Below are 21,772 nucleotides of genomic sequence, written 5' to 3' on the forward strand. Positions count from 1 at the left end.
AGACATCAATAGATAGCCATGGTTTCCATATCCTGATCCATTGTGTGCTCACACCAGGGGAGAGGGCCATGTTCACCTAACAGAAACTCAAATGTGATGTTACCTTCAGAGGGTTACCTTAAAAGGTAACCCTCTGAAGAGAGAGCGATAGAGATCAAGCCAAGACCACAGAAAGCCAGTTTCCAGCCAGAGGCTGAGAGACACCCAACTAAACAGAAGAACCCTGCTGAACAAGAACTGAACAACCACTACAGCAGAGAAATTATGAAGTGACTTTGAGACTCTCCATCTGTAAAGGTAAACCAAATTAACACTGCCAACTTTGGTCTGAGTTTTAACCATTAGAACTCTACAACACCTCAGCAAGTTCAAGACTGCAAAATCCAAGCATGCATCGTTAAAAAAGACTTTTCTTCTGCCAAGATTCAACAGTATTTTGTAAATAATGAACTCTTAGATTGCCTTGGACTTTAATTGCATTCTACCCATTCTCTTGCATCTGTGTGTAAATGTGTGAGTGAGTGAAGGTTTCCTTTTCGGGACCATTTCGGGATTGGAGCGCTGGGGTTTAATGTTTTATTCCATGTTCTGGTTTAATGGCCAGTTTCCCAAATAAGGACGACAGTTCTTCACTGTTCGGGATTTGGGGATTGTCACATTTCGGGATCGGAGCCCAGGAGTTTGGTGGGTAGCAGGACGGAGGGATGGCTTCAGTTTCTGGAGCTGGTTGGGATTTTGCTGGAGCTAGTCATGGAGCTGGCTGGAGGGGGACAGGTTATAGACACAGGGAGTCTCTGGGACCTGTCCCTTTTGCCTGTTACATTCAGGAGGAAAGCTCCGGGGAAACTCCCTGGCGTTACTCAGCCGCGGTGTTCAATCAGAGGGAGACCTGGGGACATCTCCCTGCTGGGGAGGTGACCGGCTCCCAGGACCGGGACATTAGAACACGGGGTGGGATCCGGCACAGTCAAGCGTCATGGAAAGTAGCCGTTTCCCTCTGATTAGCAGGTATTAACAAGTGGGCTGTGTTAGACACGGCGGGTGGGCAGGTTTGGGGTTGTGGGGGGTGGGGGGGGGGGAGGTGGGGGAGGGGTAGCTGGTGACTGAACCTCTGATAATATTTCCGCTTTTATCTTTCAGGGAGATGTAGCAGTTTGTCAGCTCACTCTGTGTATGTGTAGCCGATGCTCCATCTGCAGTGCAGGCAGCCAGTGAGAGAAGCCAGTGTACAAACCGCAAGTTGAAGTGAGCTTTACTCCGGGGCTCTCTCGTCCCTAGTAGCAGCTGCAGCAGTCTAACTGCCACCTCTCAACATGTCCAGCTGTATTCCCCTGCTCATCCTGGTAATCGTCTCTACAGGTGAGTCAAGCCGTTTCACCAGAATAGAACCCTTATTCTTTACATAAAGAGCTTTTACGGAAGAATTGTACCCTGTTTTGCTTCGCCTCTACTTCTGTATATTTCCTCTTCTCTGTTTGAAAGATTCCTCCGTTCTCCTGGAGATTTCATTCTCTCTTCATGCTGTCCTGATCATTTAGATGGTCGGAAGGGCGCGATGTAAATTTTCGACAATATCAATAATATAAAGACCTGAAACGTTAACTCTGCTTCTCTCTCCACAGATGCTGCCAGACCTGCTGAGTATTTCCAGCATTTCTTGTTTTTGTTTCAGATTTCCAGCATCTGCAGTATTTTACCTTTATATATATATATATAAATCTTTAACCTTTGCAGTTCTGATAAAAGATCAATAGCCTGAAATGTTACTGTTGTTACTGTCAATGCTCTCATTCTCCCTGAGTATTTACAGTTTTTCTGTTGTTTTCGATATAAATGGAATTCTTTCTTTTCTCCACAGTTACCGGGGCTTCCACGTTTAAGGTGGGTCAGTACCCGCCTGAACTGAACGAGAGGACGGGTGCCAATGCGACCTTCTACTGCTCCTTCCCGTTTGCTAAGGATATATCCACTGTCCGAGTGCACTGGTGGAAGGACGCTGAGAAAACCTTCCTCAATGCGAAAAAGGACAGCAGGTATCAGTTTGAAATTCGGAATAAAGCTAGCGCTGTCTTTCGCCTCCTGAATGTGGATGTCTCGGACTCCGGCACGTATTACTGTAGAGTGGGGATAGCGGGGAAAGCGGGGAAAGGCGCCGGCACAAGGCTCCAGGTAACCGGTAAGAAATCACATTGAATTTAAAACCCCCCGCTGGAAAGATCCCATGCAGTGGGAGAGATCTGGAAATGTCGCCGCAGCTCTTCCCGCCATTGGATGCTTGTTATCCTTCTCAATTCTTAGCCATATTACAAGTTAGTGAGAAGGTGATAGATTTAAAGATTTACACTGAAATCACAGAGCCAGTGCTGACACCAGGCATAGTGGCTCTCATAGGAGGGAATTCAGACTGATAGAGCCGGGATCCGGAGCGGAGATCCACTGGTTTCTGTTATTGAGACCAGGATCATTTCACTCCCGGAGTATCGCTGTAAGGAGAAAGAGGGGGAGGGAGTTACAAATGGTGTTACTGCGTTAAATAGACATCTCCTGGGCTAGAAAACTCTACAAAAATCGATTACCCGTTGGAGATGGGCTGGTGTCTCTCTACAGTAAAAGAAACCCTGGATTTTATGAAATGTTTGTATAGGGTCCGAGCTCCGGTTGCCGCTCCTGGGGGCTACCACCTGATGGCGGGTCAGTGTGTATTCAATCCCCAGGCCGGTACCTGCAGCTCCCACTGAGCGTTTTAGCCACAGCGGAGAGGGCACTTTCTCTGTTTTAGGGTGAAAGCTGGCCCGGCTGAACTATCCCGTGCAATGTCCACAGTTTTTTCCCCTTCAATTCTTACCCGCTTTCGCTATTAATTCACCTATTTTCAAATATTGCCAGTCAGTTTGTAATTATTTGTACCCGAGCATTAACGGATTCTCCCGCCCCTTCCCACACACTCCCCATTCCCTGATTTATATTTAATATTTAGACACCCAGTGTGTTTGCTCTCCTCCCCAGCTGATCACCAAACATTCAGGCAAAATGCACAAACTAAATCAAAATCAATTTTCAAAATCTCGAACGAAAAACTCAATCAACAAAAGTGAATAAATCTGCGAGCGTCTGTTAGGAGTTTTTAAAAATAACTGTAGTCTGAAAATGATATTATGGTATATATTAAAATTCCTCTATCGATTATTTAACGGATGAATTAACTCATGTGTTTTATGTTATAATATCCCAATAATTAATAGTTTTAATAAGTTCACCCGTTTGTAATATTCCACCAACACTTGGCGCCGTTTATATTCAATTCCTCTCGGTCATGTTACCGGAGTTAGCAACTTGTTTTCTGATACAGCGAATGAGGTTTGAGCCTCGCTTTTCCCTCCATTAATCTGTCAAGAACGTTGCTCCTAATTTTGAACTGGATTTAATGTCAATGCAATCGGAAACATTCCCAGAATATTAAATGAAATAATTTGCAAACAAAGGTCTGTCTCAGCAAGTACAGGAAGAAATAATTCGCGTCTCATTGGATGGAAAGATCCAACTCTTTTCTGCAAGCAGTTAGTCTCATTCGCAGTTCCAGGTGTTGAAATCTGGTGTTGAGCATTAGTTAATATTCGCGCCGCCTCTGCGAGGGAAGACAATTAATCTTCAGATACTTTTAACATGATCACTGGCATAAGGGAATGAGGATCTGAATCCATCTTTCATGTGGCAATGTGTGTCTGTATATTTGGACATTTGAGCTGCATTTTTCATCCCCCGGATTACTACCTGTGCACAGCTCACACTAGGAGTTGCGCGTTTACTGCCTCCGTTTCTCTCGGGATTTCTTGCCTCACTTTGGAAATACATCCGACCAACCCTGCTTTGTTTAGCAGAGAATAAAAGGTCTGTTCGCTATCTGGCTATTAAACTACGAAAAAAAGCAGGGTATATTACTGGCTGGACTGTGCTTTACCCTTTCCCCAAAGAGCAGAAAATCGTCAGTTTTATAATACTTTGAAATTATTCATGACGTTTTTGCGTTTGATGTAAGATTTAATCAGCAACAAGAGTGGCGATCAGCGGGGCTACTCCTCACTGCTACTGAGGGCTTGAAATCTAACAGTGCAGCTTGAATAAGCCATGGGGTTTATTACTAAAAACAGAGAGCAGACTGGTGAATGATTTAAACTGTTACATTACTGGCACGAACCCACTTGTAAAATGTATTCAACCTGTTAATTGTATCCCATATCCCACACGCGTTAGACCAGTCGAGGCTTTGAAATCATTATGGGATTACTGAGAATTTCTCAAATTCCTTCTGCTATTTTAGTAACAGAACTTGCATTTCTGTAGCGCTCGCTGCATGTAAAGAAAAGTCTCAAGACTCTTTGCGGAGCACCGGTCAAAGAGAGGGAATGAGAAAACCAAAGATAGAGGAGGCATTTGAAGGCGAGGATGAATTGATAAAATGTTGTAGGTGCCGGAGAGAGAGGTCCGGGGGGATGAAAGGGTGATCACTGATGAGGCATCGACCAATAGGGAGCAGGTTACAGGGAGCAGGTTAGAGTTTGACCAGTTGTGTCTGTGTGTGAGGAGGGTGCATCAGCGAAATGGGATGGGGGAGGCAACTAAGGAATTTGAAGGCAAGGATGAGGATTTTAAACTCAATGAGTTGGAGTACGGGGAGTCATTAGAGCTGGACAGGGGTTGAGTGCTGGATACGAGGGTGGGGAAGCAGGTTGACATGTTGTGGACAGTGCATTCGGGAAACTGTGCCTCGAGGCGGTGATGTTAACCAGGCTTTGGCAAGAGAGGGGGAGAAACTGGGACAAGAAGCGTGGAGAGTTTGAGTTGTAATAATGGTCATTCGGATGTTGGGTACAAGACTGAGTCTGGATTTGAGCAGTACACCAAGAATCCACATTTCGAGACTTGATCCGAGGCCGCTGGACAGTTTGATGATATGTAGGGGTTTATAAAAAGTGAAGATAGCTTCTTCAGTTTTAGTGGCATTTAGTTGGAGGTAACTTTGACAGATCCATATCTAAAGATCAGAAAGCCATCTGCAGAAACGGTGACACCTTTGATGACAAGAGAAGCGATAGAGAGATAGAGCAGAGCATCATCGGTGTCCATGTTGATATAACAAAAGGATTCCATATGAATGAAGGTAAAGATACCAAGCATGTAGCATAGGGATATACAGCAGTGACTGCGCCGACATGCGAATAGACGCGACTGGTGACAATATAATCTGAATGAAGTAACAAGTAGGATTGGAATCCTGTGAGAACAATGCCATGAAAATAGACACTGTTAGGGAGTGGTGCAGTTAATAGTGTTGAAGACAATGGGGAGGTTGCGGGACAGCAACTCCGACCAGTATGGTTTATGTTGTCGAAGCCTGGATGCAGGGTCTCTGGCTGGGAATGATGGAAGAGATGGCAGTGGAAATGGCAATGATGCGTCTCAGAGAGAAAAGACAAGTTGGTGATGGGGGAAGTTAGAGAAAATGACAGGGTCAAGAAAGGCACAAATAAATCTAGTTGCTTCTAAGCAATGGAAAACCTGCCAAAATAGTAAAGGAAGGTAGTTCAGAAGAAGATGCCAAGAATTCATTCACTGGAATCCCACAGTGTGGTTTGGAGATTGGTTAACTGTTTAAGCGCCGTTTCGGGGAATGGAGGGACGGGGGTCCTCGTTACCGGTGCCACATCTGTCCGTCGGGATCCTTCTCTGCCTCAACAACCGATCACATCAGAGTAAAATAGGAAATTAATTACAACAATTTGAGTTAGCATTCATTTATTACACACACCGCATTGGAGCAGATTTTAAAGCAAACCATACATGTGTGCCCACAAACAGGAAGAACCTAATACCAGTGTTCAATAACACCCAACAGGGACTTGCATATGAAATAAATACAGTGTAAATACAAATAAAAACATGAAGCCCACTAAACCCATTCTTTCCACGGTTAGTACCCCAGTGAGCGCTTCTCTGTCCTAAACCTCGTCACTGTTTCAGCATGAACTCCCTTCTCATGTATAGAAACCTGTCACTGATCCTGCTCAGAAGGGGATAAAGGGGAGTTTATATAGAAACAGCAAAATTAATATACTGGGTATGAACTCCCATATTATTCAGAGTTAAATATCATTCTCGTCCCTTCACGTTCAGCAGTTCTGATGGATCGGGAGGTAAATTGACTCAGTCCAACAGTTCAACAATAACACAAAGCGTTTGTTCAAGAACAGGAAAGGAAGGGGGGGGGGGGTGAGGACAGGATGAGGTGTTGCTCCCCATCTCCACTGGAACCGGGTGTCCAGCCAGCCATCCCATAGGAACAGGAGGAGGACATTTAGCCCATGGACTCTGTTCCGCCATTCAATGAGATCATGGCTGATCTGCCACCTAACACCATATACCCACCTTTGCCCCATATCCTTTCATACCTCTGGCTAACAGAAGTCCATCAATCTCAGATTTAAAATTTACAGTTGATCTCACATCTATTGCTATTTGCGGAAGAGAGTTCCAAATTTCTACCACCCTTTGTGTGTAGAAGTGTTTCCTAATTTCACTCCTGAAAGTTCTTGCTCTAAATTTTAGACTATGCCCCCTAGATCTAGAATTCCCAACCAGCGGGAATAGTTTCTCTCGAGCTCCCCTATCTGTTCCCATTAATATCTTGAAAACTTTGATCATCCGGGAACAGGCTATTTTCGATCTAGTAATGTGTAATGAGGTAGGATTAATAAGAGATATCGTAGTTAAGGATCCTCTTGGGGGTAGCGATCACAACATGATAGAATTTCAAATTCAGTTTGAGGGCGAGCAACTCGAGTCTTAAACCAGTGTCCTCAACTTAAACAAGGGCAATTACAGAGGTATGAAGAAAGAGTTGTCCTAAGCGGTCTGGGAAAATATACTAAGGAGAAGGTCAGTGGATGGGCAGTGGAAGACATTTAAGCAGATATTTCATAACGCTCAGCAAAAATTTATCCCGGTCACAAAGAAGGACTCAATCAGAAGGATGAACCACCCATGAGTAACAAAGGCAGTCGAGGAGAGTATCCAATCAAAAGCTAAAGTATACAAAGTGGCGTAAACTGGTGGAAGGCCAGAGGATTGGGAATTTTTTAGGAACCAGCAGCGGATGACTAAAAAGCTAAGAAAGAGGGAGAAAATTGATTATGAAAATAAATTGGCAAGAAATATAAAAAAGTAAACAGTAAGAGCTTCTATGGGTATTTAAAAAGAGAGACAGTAGCTAAAGTAAATGTGGGACCCTTGGAGGATGTGACTGGAGAATTGATAACGGGGAAATGGGAAATGGCAGATCATTTAAACCAATATTTTGCATCGGTCTTCACGGTGGAGGACACGATTAACATCCCACAGATATCAGAGAAGCAAGGAGCTAATGGGAGGAAAGATCTTGTAACAGTCTCTATCATGAGGGACAAAGTATTTGATAAACTAATGGGACTAAAGGCAGACAAATCACCAGGACCTGATGGCCTACATCCAAGGATTTTAAAGGAAGTAGCTGCAGAGATAGTGGAGGCATTGGTCGAAATATTCCAGAACTCACTGGATTCGAGGAGGGTCCCAGCGGATTGGAAAACCGCTAATGTGACGCCCCTGTTCAAGAAGGGAGGGAGACTAAAAGCAGGAACCTATAGGTCAGTCAGCCTAACATAGGTCGTTGGGAAAATGCTAGAGTCCATTATTAAGGAATAAATAACAGGACATTTAGAAAAGCTAAACAAAATAGAGTCAACATGGTTTTGTGAAAGGCAAATCATATTTGACAAATTTGCTGGAGTTTGTTGAGGATATAACTAGCAGAGTTGATAAAGGGGAACTGGTAGATGTAGTGTATTTGGATTTCCAGAAGGCATTCGATAAGGTGCCACATAAAGGATTATTGCACAAGATAGGAGCTCACGGCATTGGGGGTAATGTATTAGCATGGATTGAGGATTGGTTAACTCACAGAACACAGAGAGTCGGGATTAATGGGTCTTTTTCAGGTTGGAAAGATATAACTAGTGGAGTGCCACAAGGATCAGTCCTAGGGCCTCAATTATTTACTATCTATATTAATGACTTGAAGGAGGGGACAGAGTGTAATATATCCACATTTGCTGATGATACAAAAATAGGTGGGAGGGCATGTTGTGATGAGGACATAAGGAATCTGCAAGGGGATATAGATAGGTTGAGTGAGTGAGTGGGCAAAAACCTGGCAGATAGAGTTTAATGTAGGAAAATGTGAGGTCATGCACTTTGGTACGAAGAATCAAAAGGCAGACAACTATTTAAATGGAGAGAAACTCCAAAAAAAGTGCAGCACAGAGGGATCTGGGCGTTCTTGTGCATGAAACACAAAAAGTTAGCATGTAGGTGCAGCAAATCATTAAGAAGGCAAATGGAATTTTGGCCTTTATTGCTAGGGGATTGGAGTTTAAAAATAAGGAAGTCTTGTTACAACTGTACAGGGTGTTGGTGAGGCCACACTGGAGTACTGTGTACAGTTTTGGTACCCAAATTTAAGAAAGGATACAATGGCATTGGAGGCAGTTCAAAAGAGAGTCTCTAGGCTGATTCCTGGGATTAAGGGGATGACTTATCAAGAATAGTTAAATATGTTAGGCCTTTATTCATTCGAGTTTAGAAGAATAAGGGGTGATCTTATTGAAACGTACAAGATTCTGAGGGGGCTTGAGAGAGTAGATGTTGAGAAGATGTTTCTACTAGTGGGGGAATCTCAAACTAGGGGAATAGTTACAGAATAAAGGGACACTCATTTAAAACTGAGATGCGAAGGAATTTCTTCTCTCAGAGGGCAGTGAATGTTTGAAATTCTCTACCCCAGAGAGTTGTGGAGGCTAAATCACTGAAAGTATTTCAAAGAGGAGGTAGATTTTTGAAATATTGGGGCATTGAGGGCTATGAGGAGCTGGCACGAAAGAGGAGTTGAGTTCTGGGGCAGATTAGCCATGATCTTATTGAATGGAGGGGCAGGCTTGAGGGGCTGAATGGCCTACTCCTGCTCCTATTTTGTATGTTCTTATGTTGTTTAACCTTCTAAACTCAAGGGGATACAATCCTAGTTTGTGTAATCACTCCTTGTAATTTAATATTTGGAGTGCCGGTATCATTCTAGTAAACCGATGTCACACTCCCTCCAAGGACAATAAATCCTTCCTAAGGTGTGGTGCCCAGAACTGCTCACAATACTCCCGATCTGGTCTAACCAGGGCTTTGTATAGCTGAAGCTTGATGTCTACCCCTTTGTATTCTCGTCCTCTAGATATATAAGTTCCACTTATATCGATACATAAGATATATTATGTTCTTATGTTCTAAGGCCAGCATTCCATTAGTCTTTTTGATTATTTTCTGTACCTGTTCATGACATTTTAATGATCTATGTACCTGACCTCCCAAATCTCCTTCGACCTCCACTGTTTCTAGCTTTTCACTATTTAGAAAGTACCCTGTTCCATTCTTTTAGCCAAACTGGATGATCTCACTGTTGCCTCCACTGAAATCCATTTGCCATAGTTTTGCCCATTCACAATTTATTAATATCTCTTTATAATTTTATACTTTACACTGCTTACAATGCTGTCTATTTTGTACCATGGACAAATTTGGATGTGTGGCTTTCTATCTCATCATCTAAGTCCTTAATAAATACAGTGAATAGTTGAGGCACCAACAGAAATCTTTGGGGACACCACTAGTCCCAGCCTGCCAATTAAAGTACCTGTTTATTATTCTTGTTCTTTGTCTCCTGCTCCTCAGCTAATTTCCTCACCAGGTCAATCATTTGCCTTCACTTCCATGAGTTTCAACTTTAGCTAATAGTCTCTTCACCATTCAACAGCTGGCCATCCATTAACATTTTTCCCGATATTATTCAATTGAATTATAACCAAGTCTGGACACAAGGTGTGTGGTTAATGTAAGATTTAGATTAGTGAAATTAACCAGAGTAATTCTCAATGGATCTGCACTTATTCATTGTGTGTCTGTGTATATATATATATATATATATGTATATACGCGTGTAGTTTATCTTCACCAAAATCATCGTCACCAAAATCATCATCCCCACAAGTGTCTTTTTCAACATTTCACCGGCGGTAAACGTAACAAATTCGGTAAAAATTTACGCATTGAAATAAATATTGACAACCGCGCGTCAGAATGAAAGCTGCACAAATCTTGATTTTTATCCTGGATCAGTGCTGGGATTCTCAGGGTTGTAAAAACAACAAATGATTCCAGCTGAACCAGGAAACTTCCTTTGTCCCAGTTTCCAAACAGGAATTTCAGAGCGATTCCCCCGTCGTAACTTCGGCGGAAAGCCGGCAGAAATTGCTCTGACTTAGACGTCCCGTGCAAACCCTTCACAAGTAAACACAATATTCCAAATGTAAACTAGGGTCGGGAGAAAATACAATTAAATAGGATCGAGAAATAGTTGAATTCGAAAAGGATAGATTGAATGAATATTGCAGTGTAAAATAGTTTCGATAAAATGACTAGATCTAGAACTGAATACAATCGGATTCATTTCCATTGGAAACTGGCATCAGAATAATATGAGATTTCTCTCGTCTGTCCCACAGCTCACCTCGATTCTCCGCTGATTATTCCAACTCTGTTTCGAAAAGACTCGGCGGTTTTCCTCAAACTTGCCTGTAACATTGGCGGCGTTCACTCCAAGGATCTGAGTGTGAACTGGTTTGTGAACGGCATCGAGACAGTAACTGGAATCCGCAAAGATCTTCAGCCACGGTCAGGCGGCCTCTTCCAGATCTCCAGCTATTTGGAGGAATCGCAGCCTGCTCAGAATGGGACAGTTTATACCTGTCGGGTCTCCTACCCAGACAGACAAGTTCAAACCCTTTACACCTACATTTCTGGTGCTGAAGGTACGGTCATTTTAACAGATTCTTAAAGGTTGCTCGAGACTTGTAGATTTAGTCTGATGTGCACAAGATCTATGGCATTGAATTGATGTCCCTGGATGACAATTTAAGACACGCTGGGTGGGAATAGCTGATGGTTTACTGCTGTTTTGTTCGTGGTAACGGAGGGGAGACGTTCAGATCCAGTCTTGGTATTTAAATAATGCAATAATAAAGTGAAACCAGAGCGGATCTTTTGGGTCACTCCCGCCTTAGTAACAACGGACGCGACTGACGCTAGTTTTCAACTGGCCTCCAGTTTCGAGGTGGTGAGAATCATGGAGGGGAGCGATGCCTTCCACCTGGAATACAATGCCTGGAAACCCCGGTAGTGAAATAATAACTTTCAAAAGGGAACTAGGTATAAATTTGAAAAGGAAACCTATCCAGGGCTTACAGGGAAAGAGCAGGGGAATGGGACTAACCGAATAACCATCTCAAAGGAACGATGGGCCGAATAGCTTCCTCCTGTGCTGTATGATTTTATAATATCCCCTTATCAATGGCGTTTCTCTCCGAGTGGAAGCAGCTAATGGCAAACTTCTGGGATAATGACTTTGAGCATAGAGAATTGGGAGAGGTAGATAGCACTAGAGTAGGAATTAGTAAAGTATTAGGTTGGGTCAGAGTAAGAGGGAAAGTGATAAAGTCTAAATGACGGTTACTGTGCACACATGTGAGAACACAGTGTGTGGTAAATAAGGTTGCTGAGTTACAGGCGCAGATATCCACATGGAAGTATGATGGTGCGGGAATAATGGAGTCCTGACTCAAAGAAGGACAGGACTGGCTACTAAATATTTCCGGATACAAAGTGTTCAGGAAAGATAGGAAAGGAAGGAAAGGGAGAGGGGTGGCAGTATTGATTAAGGAGAGCATTGCAGTGCGAGAGGATATCCCAGAAAGGTTGAGGACAGAATCCACTTGGCTGGAGCTGAGGAACTAAAAAGGTGCAGTTACATTGCTCGGTGTAGTCTGTAGGCCACCAACTAGTGGGAAAGATGTAGAGGAACAAATTTGCAAAGAAATTAAAGAGAGGTGCACGAATTATAGAGTAGTTATAATGGAGGACTTTAATCATCTGAATATAAACTGGGATAGCAGTAGTTTTTTTAATATTTATTCATGGGATGTGGACATCACTGGCTAGGCCAGCATTTATTGCCCATCCCTAATTGCCCTTGAGAATGTGGTGGTGAGCTTCCTTCTTGAACCGCTGCAGTCCATGTGGGGTAGGTACACCTACAGTGCTGTTAGGAAGGAAGTTCCAGGATTTTGACCCAACGACAGTGAAGGAACAGCGATATAATTCCAAGTCAGGATGGTGTGCGGCTTGGAGAAGAACTTTCAGGGCAGAGAGAAGCGAGAGTTCCTAGAGGGTGTTCAGGAGAATTTTCTACAGCAGTATGTTTCCAGTCCAAAGAGAAAGGAGGCACTGCTAGACCCGGTCCTTGGGAATTAGGTGGGCCAAGTGGATCAAGTGTCAGTAGGGGAACATTTAGGGGACAGTGATCGTTGTATCATAAGGTTTAGGTTGGCTATGGAAAAGGACAAGCAACAATCCAGAGTAAGAATAATTAACTGGGGGAAAGACAACTTCAATGGGGTAAGAATGGATCTGACCCAGATAAATTCGAACCAAAGTTTGGCAAGCAAAATGGTAACTGAACAATGGGCTGCCTTTAAAGAAGAGATAGTTCAGGCATAATCAAGGTATATTCTCAAGAAGGGGAAAGGTAGGGCAAACAACTCCAGAGCTCCCTGGATGACAGAAGAGATAGAGATTAGGATGAGGAATGGGGCCGATTAGGGACCAAAAAGGGGATTTACACATGGAGACAGAGGGCATGGCTGAGGTATTTAATGAATAGTTTGCATCTGTCTTTACCAAGGCAGAAGATGCTGCCCAGGTCACGGTGAAAGCGGAGGTAACTTTGACACCTGAAGGGTTTAAAATTGATAAGGAGGAGGTATTGGGTAGGCTAGCTGTACTTAAAGTTGATAAGGCACCAGGACTGGATGAAATGCATGCAAGGATATGAAGGGAGGTGAGAGTGGTAATTGCAGAGGCACCGGCCATAATTTTCCAGTCTTCCTTAGACTCAGGGTTGCTGCCAGAGGACTGGAGAATTGCAAATGTTATACCCTTGTTCAAAAACGGGTGTAAAGATAAGCCCAGCAACTACAGGATAGTCAGTTTAACCAAAGTGGTGGGGAAACTTTTAGAAATGATAACTCGGGACAAAATTAATAGTCATTTGGACAAATGCAGGTTAATTAGGGAAACCCAGCACAGATTTGTAAAGGGCAGATCGTGTTCCACGAACTTGCTGGAGTTTTTTGATGAGATAGCAGAGAAGGTTGATCAGGGCAATGCTGTCGATGTGGTGTACATGGACATCTGAAAAGCATTTGAGATAGTGCCACACAACAGACTTGTGAGCAAAGTGATAGCTCATGGAATAAAAGGGACAGTAGCAACATGGATACAAAATTAGCTGAGTGACAGGAAACAGAGAGTAGTGGTTAATGGATGTTTTTCGGGCTGGAGGAAAGTTTGTCGTGGAGGTCTCCAGGGGTCAGTGTCAGGACCCTTGCTTTTCCTGATATATATTAATGACCTAGACCTTGGTATTCAGTGCACAATTTCAAAGTTTGTGGATGATACAAAATGTGGAAACATGAACTGTGAGGAGGACAGAACATTACTACAAAAGACATAGACAAGTTGGTGGAATGGGTGGACAAGTGGCAAATGAAATTTAAGGCAGAGGAAGGTGAAGTGATTCATTTTGGTAGGAAGAACGCAGAAAGAAATTATAAAACAAAGGGTGCAATTCTAAAGAAGGTACAGGAGCAGAGGGATCTGGGTGTGTCTGTGCATAAATCATTGAAGATGGCAGGGTAGGTTGAGAGCGCAGTTAATAGAGCACACAGCATCTTAGGCTTCATTAATAGGGGCAGAGAGTACAAAAGCAAGGAAGTTATGCTAAACTTATATAAAAAAAACTGGTTCGGCCTCCACTGGAATATTGTGTCCAGTTCAGAAAAACGTGAAGGCATTGGAGAGAGTGCAGAAAAAGTTCATGAGAATGTTTCCAGGGATGAGGAACTTAAGTTATTTGAATAGATTGGAGAAGTTGGACTGTTTGCTTTGGCAAAGAGAAAGTTGAGAGGAGATTTGACAGAGATATTCAAAATCATGAGGGTCTGGGCAGGTAGATAGGGAAAAACTGTTCCCATTGGTCGAAGGATCCAGAGCAAGAGGGCGCAGATTTAAGACAATTGGCAAAAGAAGCAATAGAGACATGTGGAAAAACTTTTTCACGCAGCGAGTGGTTAGGATCTGGAATGCACTGCCTGACAGTGTGATGGAGGCAGGTTCAATCGAGGCATTCAAGAGGGAATTGGATTGTTATAGAACATAGAACATAGAACATAGAACATTACAGCGCAGTACAGGCCCTTCAGCCCTCGATGTTGCGCCGACCTGTGAAACCATCTGACCTACACTATTCCATTTTCATCCATATGTCTATCCAATGACCACTTAAATGCCCTTAAAGTTGGCGAGTCTACTACTGTTCCAGGCAGGGCGTTCCACGCCCCTACTACTCTCTGTGTAAAGAAACTACCTCTGACATCTGTCCTATATCTATCTGAAAAGGAAGAATGTGCAGGGCTACGGGGAGAAGGCCGAGGAGTGACACTAGGTAAATTGCTCCTTTGGAGAGCCAGCACAGACACGACGAGCTGAATGGCCTCCTTTTGTGCTGTAATGATTCTGTGATTAGAATCCTGCAGCAACAACCATTTCTCACCCGACCCACTCTTTTTTAAAATTCTTTCATGGGATGTGGGCATTACTGGCAATGCCAGCATTTGTTGCCCATCCCTAATTGCCCTTGAACTGAGTGGCTTGCTGGGCCATTTCAGAGGGCAGTTAAGAGTCAACCACATTGCTGTCGGACCAGGTAAGACAAGCAGATTTCCTTCCCTAAAGGACATTAGTGAACCAGAGGGGTTCAATGATACCTTCATGGCACCATTCCTGAAACTAGCTTTCAATTTCAGATTTTTTTTAATTGAATTGAATTTATTAATTAATTGAGTTTAAATTCCACTAGCTGCTGTGGTGGGATTTGAACCCATGCCTGCAGAGAATTAACCTAAACATCTGAACTACTAGTTCAGTAATATTACCAATATGCCATTGTTTCCTGTCTCTGGGTAGGAGCTCGCTGAAGGCATTAAAATGAGATTGCCCTGTCAAAATTCCGAAGGGTTAGTTCAGGGGGCAGTCCCACGTGTTCGCAGTTCCAGCGCCAATGTCAATGGAGAGGAAAGATTAAGATACAATGTACAGGTTGTATTTTAACAAAATGGATCACAGTCCTAACAGGCACCTTAATTCAAAGTCACTTGGGTGGCAGCCCTTCATTTTAAAGGCACAGGGTTTTCATCAGAAAGTGTATAGTACACCTATATTTATTGGAGAGTGAAGACCAAAAGAGCAATGTATAATTTTTGCTGCGACAATGTGATCTGGAATTGACACAGTCATGTACTTTGTAATTCATGTAGCTGCTTAAGGTGCTTGTAAGCAAAGAAATATTTTATCAAATGCCTGCTCACGAAGTTAAGGTAGCAATATTTTTAATTTCAGAAAATTCCTGTCAGTGTAATGCAGAAATTAAAGTAGAATCTGTTCAATTCTAAATTACGTTGACAACTTGTAGCAGGAGCTGAGCAGCAACAGTGGGATTGAGTGCAGGTCTGTAACAGAGAAGTGCTGGCAGTAACAGTGAGATTCTCCAGTCCATCAGTGGGATAGAGTGCAGGTCTCTCACAGAGGAGCTCAATAGCAATGGTGAGATTCTCCAGTCCAGGTCTGTCACAGAGAAGGATCAACGGCAAAGGTGAGATCCTCCAGTCCATCAATAAGAGGGAGTGCGGGACTGTCAAAGAGAAGGGTAGGTTTTTGCAGTGAATGAGGGCATGGCTAGATTAGGAGAGAATAGAGAAGGTAAATTGAAACATTTCTCCTCTACCCATTGCCCCATTATTTCTCTGGCTTAATTTTACAAAAATACATGTATATTTCTAACCAGCATTATTTGCAACCACTATGTTTACTAACCAGGATGTGGTATTGTCAGATTAAATCACATTGTTACTGTGTATATCAGTGTTTAAATTTACGTGTTGACAGGTGCATGTGTTGTATTCTTCACACATTTCCTGTGCTGTGATATAACAATTACATTGAGACATGTATTTGTATTTGAGATGTTGCAGAGCAAGAATCAGATCTTCTACCCTGGTGGATCTATATCTGTATAGGGAGTGGAGCTTTCCTCTTGCTGCTCCTGGTTACATCAATACTTTGTAAATTCTGTGTATGCAGAGGTAAGCATGCCATATTTTGTTCAACAGTTTAAATTTAGAATGTTCAATATACTTTATATAAACACAAGTTACAATGAACTGAAGTGATATTGCAAGTGAATTATATTTGTCTGAAGTAACTTTACTCATGGATTTAAAAAATAAGTTCAGTGAACACTGAGAAGAGCTTCGTAACAATGGGGAAGTTGATACTCTTCTGTGGTGAATAATATAGCATTTATCGTACATCACCATACAAACTCTTCAGTTACTTGTTTGATATGTGAATGGAGTAAATCTTGAAGAATCTCAGTTTTTGCAAGAGAGGAAAAATATTGGATCACCGCCACAAATATTTACACCGTGTATTGCATCAACTATCCTATTATTACATATTCCACAGTGGAGCCTAGCTCTGTCCCATTTCTGGTAGATATGATAGAAAAGAGTGGTATGTATAAATAATGCAAGCAAAATTATGTTATGCTGGCCGGGAGTTCTGGCGTTTCCTTGCAAGTCTACATATAAGATTGTGGTAACTCTCCATAATTTCAAGTGTTTATGTCATATTAGATTTTCTAAAGGGTAGTTTAAAACCGTATAGGCTGGACTTTATCAATAGCAAAGACTTAAAAGTAACCTTATTATTTATCCAAGCTATAGCTTTCCCCCTGGCTAAAGGTTGACCAGCCCCACAACATCTAAAGCCCATAAACTATATTAGCTCATAACCTCGATAAGGGATACTATATTCCTAGATATTGGGGATCACTCTAACCACCTGCACAATCTAGATATTAGGGATCTCACTTACCTACCCTCACAATCTAGCTATCGGGGATCACTCTTGTCCACCAATACAATCTAGATATTGGGGATCACTCTTGTCCACCATCATAATCTAGATGTTGGGGATCACGCTCGCCTACCCTCACGATCTAGATATTGGGGATCACTCTCATCTACCTTTATGATCCAGATATTGGGATCATTCTCATCCACACTCACCATCTAGATATGGGGGAATCACTCTCACCTATCCTCATGGTCTAGATATTGGGAATCAATCTCGTCCACATTCATGAGCTAGATATTGGGGATCACTCTCATCTACCCTCACAATCTAGATATTGGGGATCAGTCTCATCTTCCCTCATGATCTACATTTTGGGGTTCACTCTCATCTACCCTCCTGATCTAGATATTAGGGATCACTCTCGTCCACCCTCACAATCTAGATATTGGGGAATCAGTCTCATCTACCCTCATGATCTAGATATTAGGGATCACGCTTGTCCACTCTCGTGATCTAGATAATGGGAATCACTCTCATCCACACTCACAATCTAGATGTTGGGGTTCACTCTTGCCCACCATTACAATCTAGATATTGGAGATCACTCTCTTCTACCCTCCTGATCTAGATATTATGGATTACTCTTGTCGACCCTCACAATCTAGATATTGGGAAATCACTCTCATTTACCATCATGATCGAGATATTAGGGATCACGCTCGTCCACTTTTTTGATCTAGATATTGGGGATCACTCTCACCTACCGTCACAATCTAGATATTGGGGATTACTCTCACCTACCCTCATGATCTAGATTAAAAATCAACTAGTTATGTTGAAGTTAATTTGATAGGTAAACAAGCAAGGCAAGTTAGTAAGTAACTAAATCTAGTTACATTAATTCATAACTGAGACCATTTTCTTTCACTAATATCTGCAACTGACTACTGTAATTATACTGAAGACTCATTTAATTGGCAACTGATATTAGTCAGATTGTTCTGAACTGAAGTGTAGATTTGATTTCTGGTGAGCAGGCAATGATTGACAGTGAAAAATTGTGGTTATATTTAATAGGCATCTGGCTTGAAAATTGAAATATTTGATTTGCTCAAGCATTCGGATCTATGAAATGATATGAAGTATATGGCAGTGTCATTTACATTCATAATGGGGTTCTATTAGATTATGCAACTGAGATATTTCCATTAATTGGTTTAGCTCAAACACAATGGTACATTGAAAGGCAATCTGCTGCTCGACCCATCCCTATCTTCAAGAGAATTTGTTTAAGGTCATATTATTTACTATAAATTTATTCTCTGCTAGGCAAACGGAAAAGAGCAGAGAAGATAAATGTTCAAGAACAACAGGTAACTTGTTTATAATCCTTTTTATCAGCTGCTGTGAAATTTCTTTAAAATATGTTTTATGAAGACTGAAATGTCCTAACTACGGACAACAGTGAAAAGAGAATTAAGACTATGCAGCAAAGGTTTTCCACAGCAATTTTCTTTGGACATTCCACCCTGGATCATAGACAAAATTAGAATAATTAGAAATTGTTGTGTTCCCTCTGTTATCTTGAAGGATTGTCTAATGACTTTTATATATATATATATATTTATATTTATTCATTCTCCTGGAAGTACTAACTCATGCTAGAATACAGTGCTGTAGACTGGGTTCCCTGTGGTACCTAGTTGAAGTGACACTAACATGTACAAACCTGAACAGTATGCCTCCAATTATAAGCAGTGGGTGCTGGAAACATTGTGCACAAACACCGAAGCAGGCGACGCACTCGACAACAATGGAGCTGTCGAGGCCCAGTCAAATCTAACGTGCGGGCCTCATTTCATCAAATTTCATTGGAGTCTCGCCCTAACACAGCCAGATCTGCTACCTGGCTGGTGGACAGGAGCAGAAAGTAGGAGGGGGCAGGAGATGCAATTGGGTACTCGTGGGAAATGTCACTGGTAAATAGTGGGGAGAGTGAATGCCTGGGGCAAGCAAGGTGGGGCACAGAGGGATTTTGATGCTGTCAAAAGTCAATATCTGTCAATCTCTTTTGTACTATTGTCTTGCAGCATATGCAGCAACCAGCTAATTACAAGATGGCATATACTGCTGTGGATTTCAGCAACCTTGAAAAAGACACAAAGCACCAGCACATGAATAAGAGACCAGCATGCTCCCACATGCCACCAAGAAACCAGCAGAGACATGACAAGGTTATTTATGCAACACCGCAACTCAAACAGCACCAGGGCAGAAAGATGGGCCCGCTGTCCACTGAACCCAAGAACAACAAATCAGTTACGAGCAAGAAGTTTGTTCTCCAATCTTAGCTGGTCCTGAATTAACAGTTCAAAGTATATACTGACAGCACTTTTTAAAGGGTTTATTCAAGCCATAATATCTTCAGTGTATATTTTCTTACTCAGTCCTCTCATGCATGTTATGAGTATCAGCCTTTGTTTTATAAATATGACAAATAATATGATGACAACTGATGTTAATGACAATAGCTTGATTAGTGTTAGGCAGTAATCATCTGATCGCAGCATTCTGTAAACTTCTTAATACTATAAAGGAACTGTGGAGCCTACATAAATGAAAAGTCCTGGAATCTGAAATAGGATTCACATTAAATTGCAAGAAAAATGTTCAACCTCCCCCTTACCCCACCCACCCCCACCAATGCTAAGATCCTCCCCTTGGAGAGCACACAGTACATCAGAAAACAAAATGTGCTCTGCAAACTCACATGATCATTTGACTATTTTGCGCTTCTCAGTTGTGTGGGCCTGTGTACAGAACTGGTAGCAAATGTTACTGAGGGGTTAAAATCCTCAGGCTGGAAAATAAGTTGGGAGGACACAGTTGTTGTGAGTTTTCAAACAGTCAAAAGAAACAACTATTATGGGCAGAGAGAGGCATTTTGTGCAGAGCCAGCAGACAAGATTATAAAGTAAATAATGTCATCAGCTAAATTTAATGAGCAACTTCTTCACACAGAAGGCATGCAATGAGAAAATGCCATTTGGATCAATCCTTCCCTAAATCATACACAGTTTGCACCACGATGTATTTCATCTCCTGGTACAAATGAACAGCTACAGCTGAGCCCAGAATGTAATCTAGCAAAACATCAGATCAACTGAGCACTTTTGTTTATACTATTCCACTCTGGCTGCATTCCACTGACACCCCTATTCCCATTACCTCAAGACATAGGAATCTGTATTCCATGTAGTGCTTGATATCTGTCTGTAGTTAACCAGATATTTATTTGGTTCTTCATAGAATCATACAACACTGAAGGAAACAGCTATTGAATGTGTCCCACTCCTTTAAGTCTTTTTTTAAAATAAAGCAACTAATTGTCGTGTTAATTGCTTCTGATAGGAATCTGTACCAGAGATCAAGTTCTTTGTGTGCAAAAAATTAGAATATTTTAACCTGTGATTTTATTGTGCAGAACTCAATTAGTCTCTGCCCCAGAGTATTCTCTATTCGTTACTCTCCTGCTTTCTGCTAATCAGCCACTTTCCAATACAGCTGACACAATTGCCATTACTTTTAAGAGCATTTGTTGTCCTTGAAAGTCTCAAATGGAACTGGGTAAAATTACTAGTTACCAGCTCTTGAATTGATGTACACCTCAAATTGTTAGACAGCTGCCACTGATATACAGGCTCCATCAGCTAATTGCATGTACTGCAATTGTAGATGATATTCAGTGCTGAGGGGGCGATAGCAGTCTTGCTTGATGCTTCAACCACAATCTACATGCATTGATGGGGCACCATGACTGCAAGCAAAAAAGTGGAGCCTGTGATACACGTATGATGACAGTATGGTCATGGCACTGGTTTAGTGTTTTAATGCTTTAAAAATGAAATTAGTTTATACTACAGCAATCCCCAGCCAGCTGAGGCAGAAATTACAACAGTGCAAATAAATTAAAAAAATGAACCCAATATTTTGGTCTTAGCATTGAGATTATGGAAGTTTAACAGATCAAAGCTGATAGATCAAAGTCAGTGGTTTTGCTGATGGTTCAGTCTGTCCTGTGCAATTTGAAAACGCCATTGGTTGATTTTATATGATGTATATCTCTGCTCTGTAAGCTCTTTATCAGTATAATAAAGATTTTTATTTCTGTAGCTGGAGTCACAGGACGCAATATCACTTCAGTTTAAGCCACATGGTAGACTCGATAAGCCCTCATGTATGAGATTCATTCATTTGCTTTTACACCGGTCTTAAAACTGAAACTGTTCTGGTCTTCAGAAGATGCCTTAAATCAGTCAAGCTCGTCAAGTATTCACAGTTAACTTCTGTCTTATATGGTTCTCATTAACAAATCAGTGGACGAGCCTCTAACTGCAGACAGAGCTTTCCACACTGGGAGCGGTGGTAGGTACACAAAAAGGAGACAGCCTCGCTTGTGACGTGAGCAGCTGTACCGTCGCAATTATGCGGCGGGTGGTGATTTTACATAATGGCGCCAGTCATTCCCCTCCCCCTCCACCCCAACCTTGTAGTGGGGGGGCAGCAATTGAGATGCCAGCTGGAATTTTACGGTTATTGGATGGGA

General features: G+C 42.1%; 1 protein-coding gene across 2 annotated transcripts; it reads left to right on the forward strand.

The window, feature by feature from the left end:
• The first annotated feature begins 231 nt into the window (after positions 1-231).
• On the forward strand, positions 232-21,317 carry LOC137379037 (uncharacterized). Of its 2 annotated transcripts, none has more exons than XM_068049628.1 (7): positions 232-297; positions 1,141-1,359; positions 1,859-2,176; positions 10,641-10,946; positions 16,281-16,391; positions 18,496-18,539; positions 19,257-21,317. In XM_068049628.1, the coding sequence occupies exons 2-7, from the start codon at positions 1,314-1,316 to the stop codon at positions 19,515-19,517; spliced, it is 1,086 nt and encodes a 361-aa protein (XP_067905729.1). In that variant the 5' UTR covers positions 232-297; positions 1,141-1,313; the 3' UTR covers positions 19,518-21,317. The 2 variants fall into 2 exon arrangements, with proteins under 2 accessions (XP_067905729.1, XP_067905728.1); XM_068049627.1 differs by having other exon boundaries at positions 234-297; positions 16,272-16,391.
• Positions 21,318-21,772: the final 455 nt, after the last annotated feature.

The sequence above is a fragment of the Heterodontus francisci genome, chromosome 17 (assembly GCF_036365525.1).
Source record: "Heterodontus francisci isolate sHetFra1 chromosome 17, sHetFra1.hap1, whole genome shotgun sequence".
In the NCBI taxonomy this organism is placed as follows: domain Eukaryota; kingdom Metazoa; phylum Chordata; class Chondrichthyes; order Heterodontiformes; family Heterodontidae; genus Heterodontus; species Heterodontus francisci.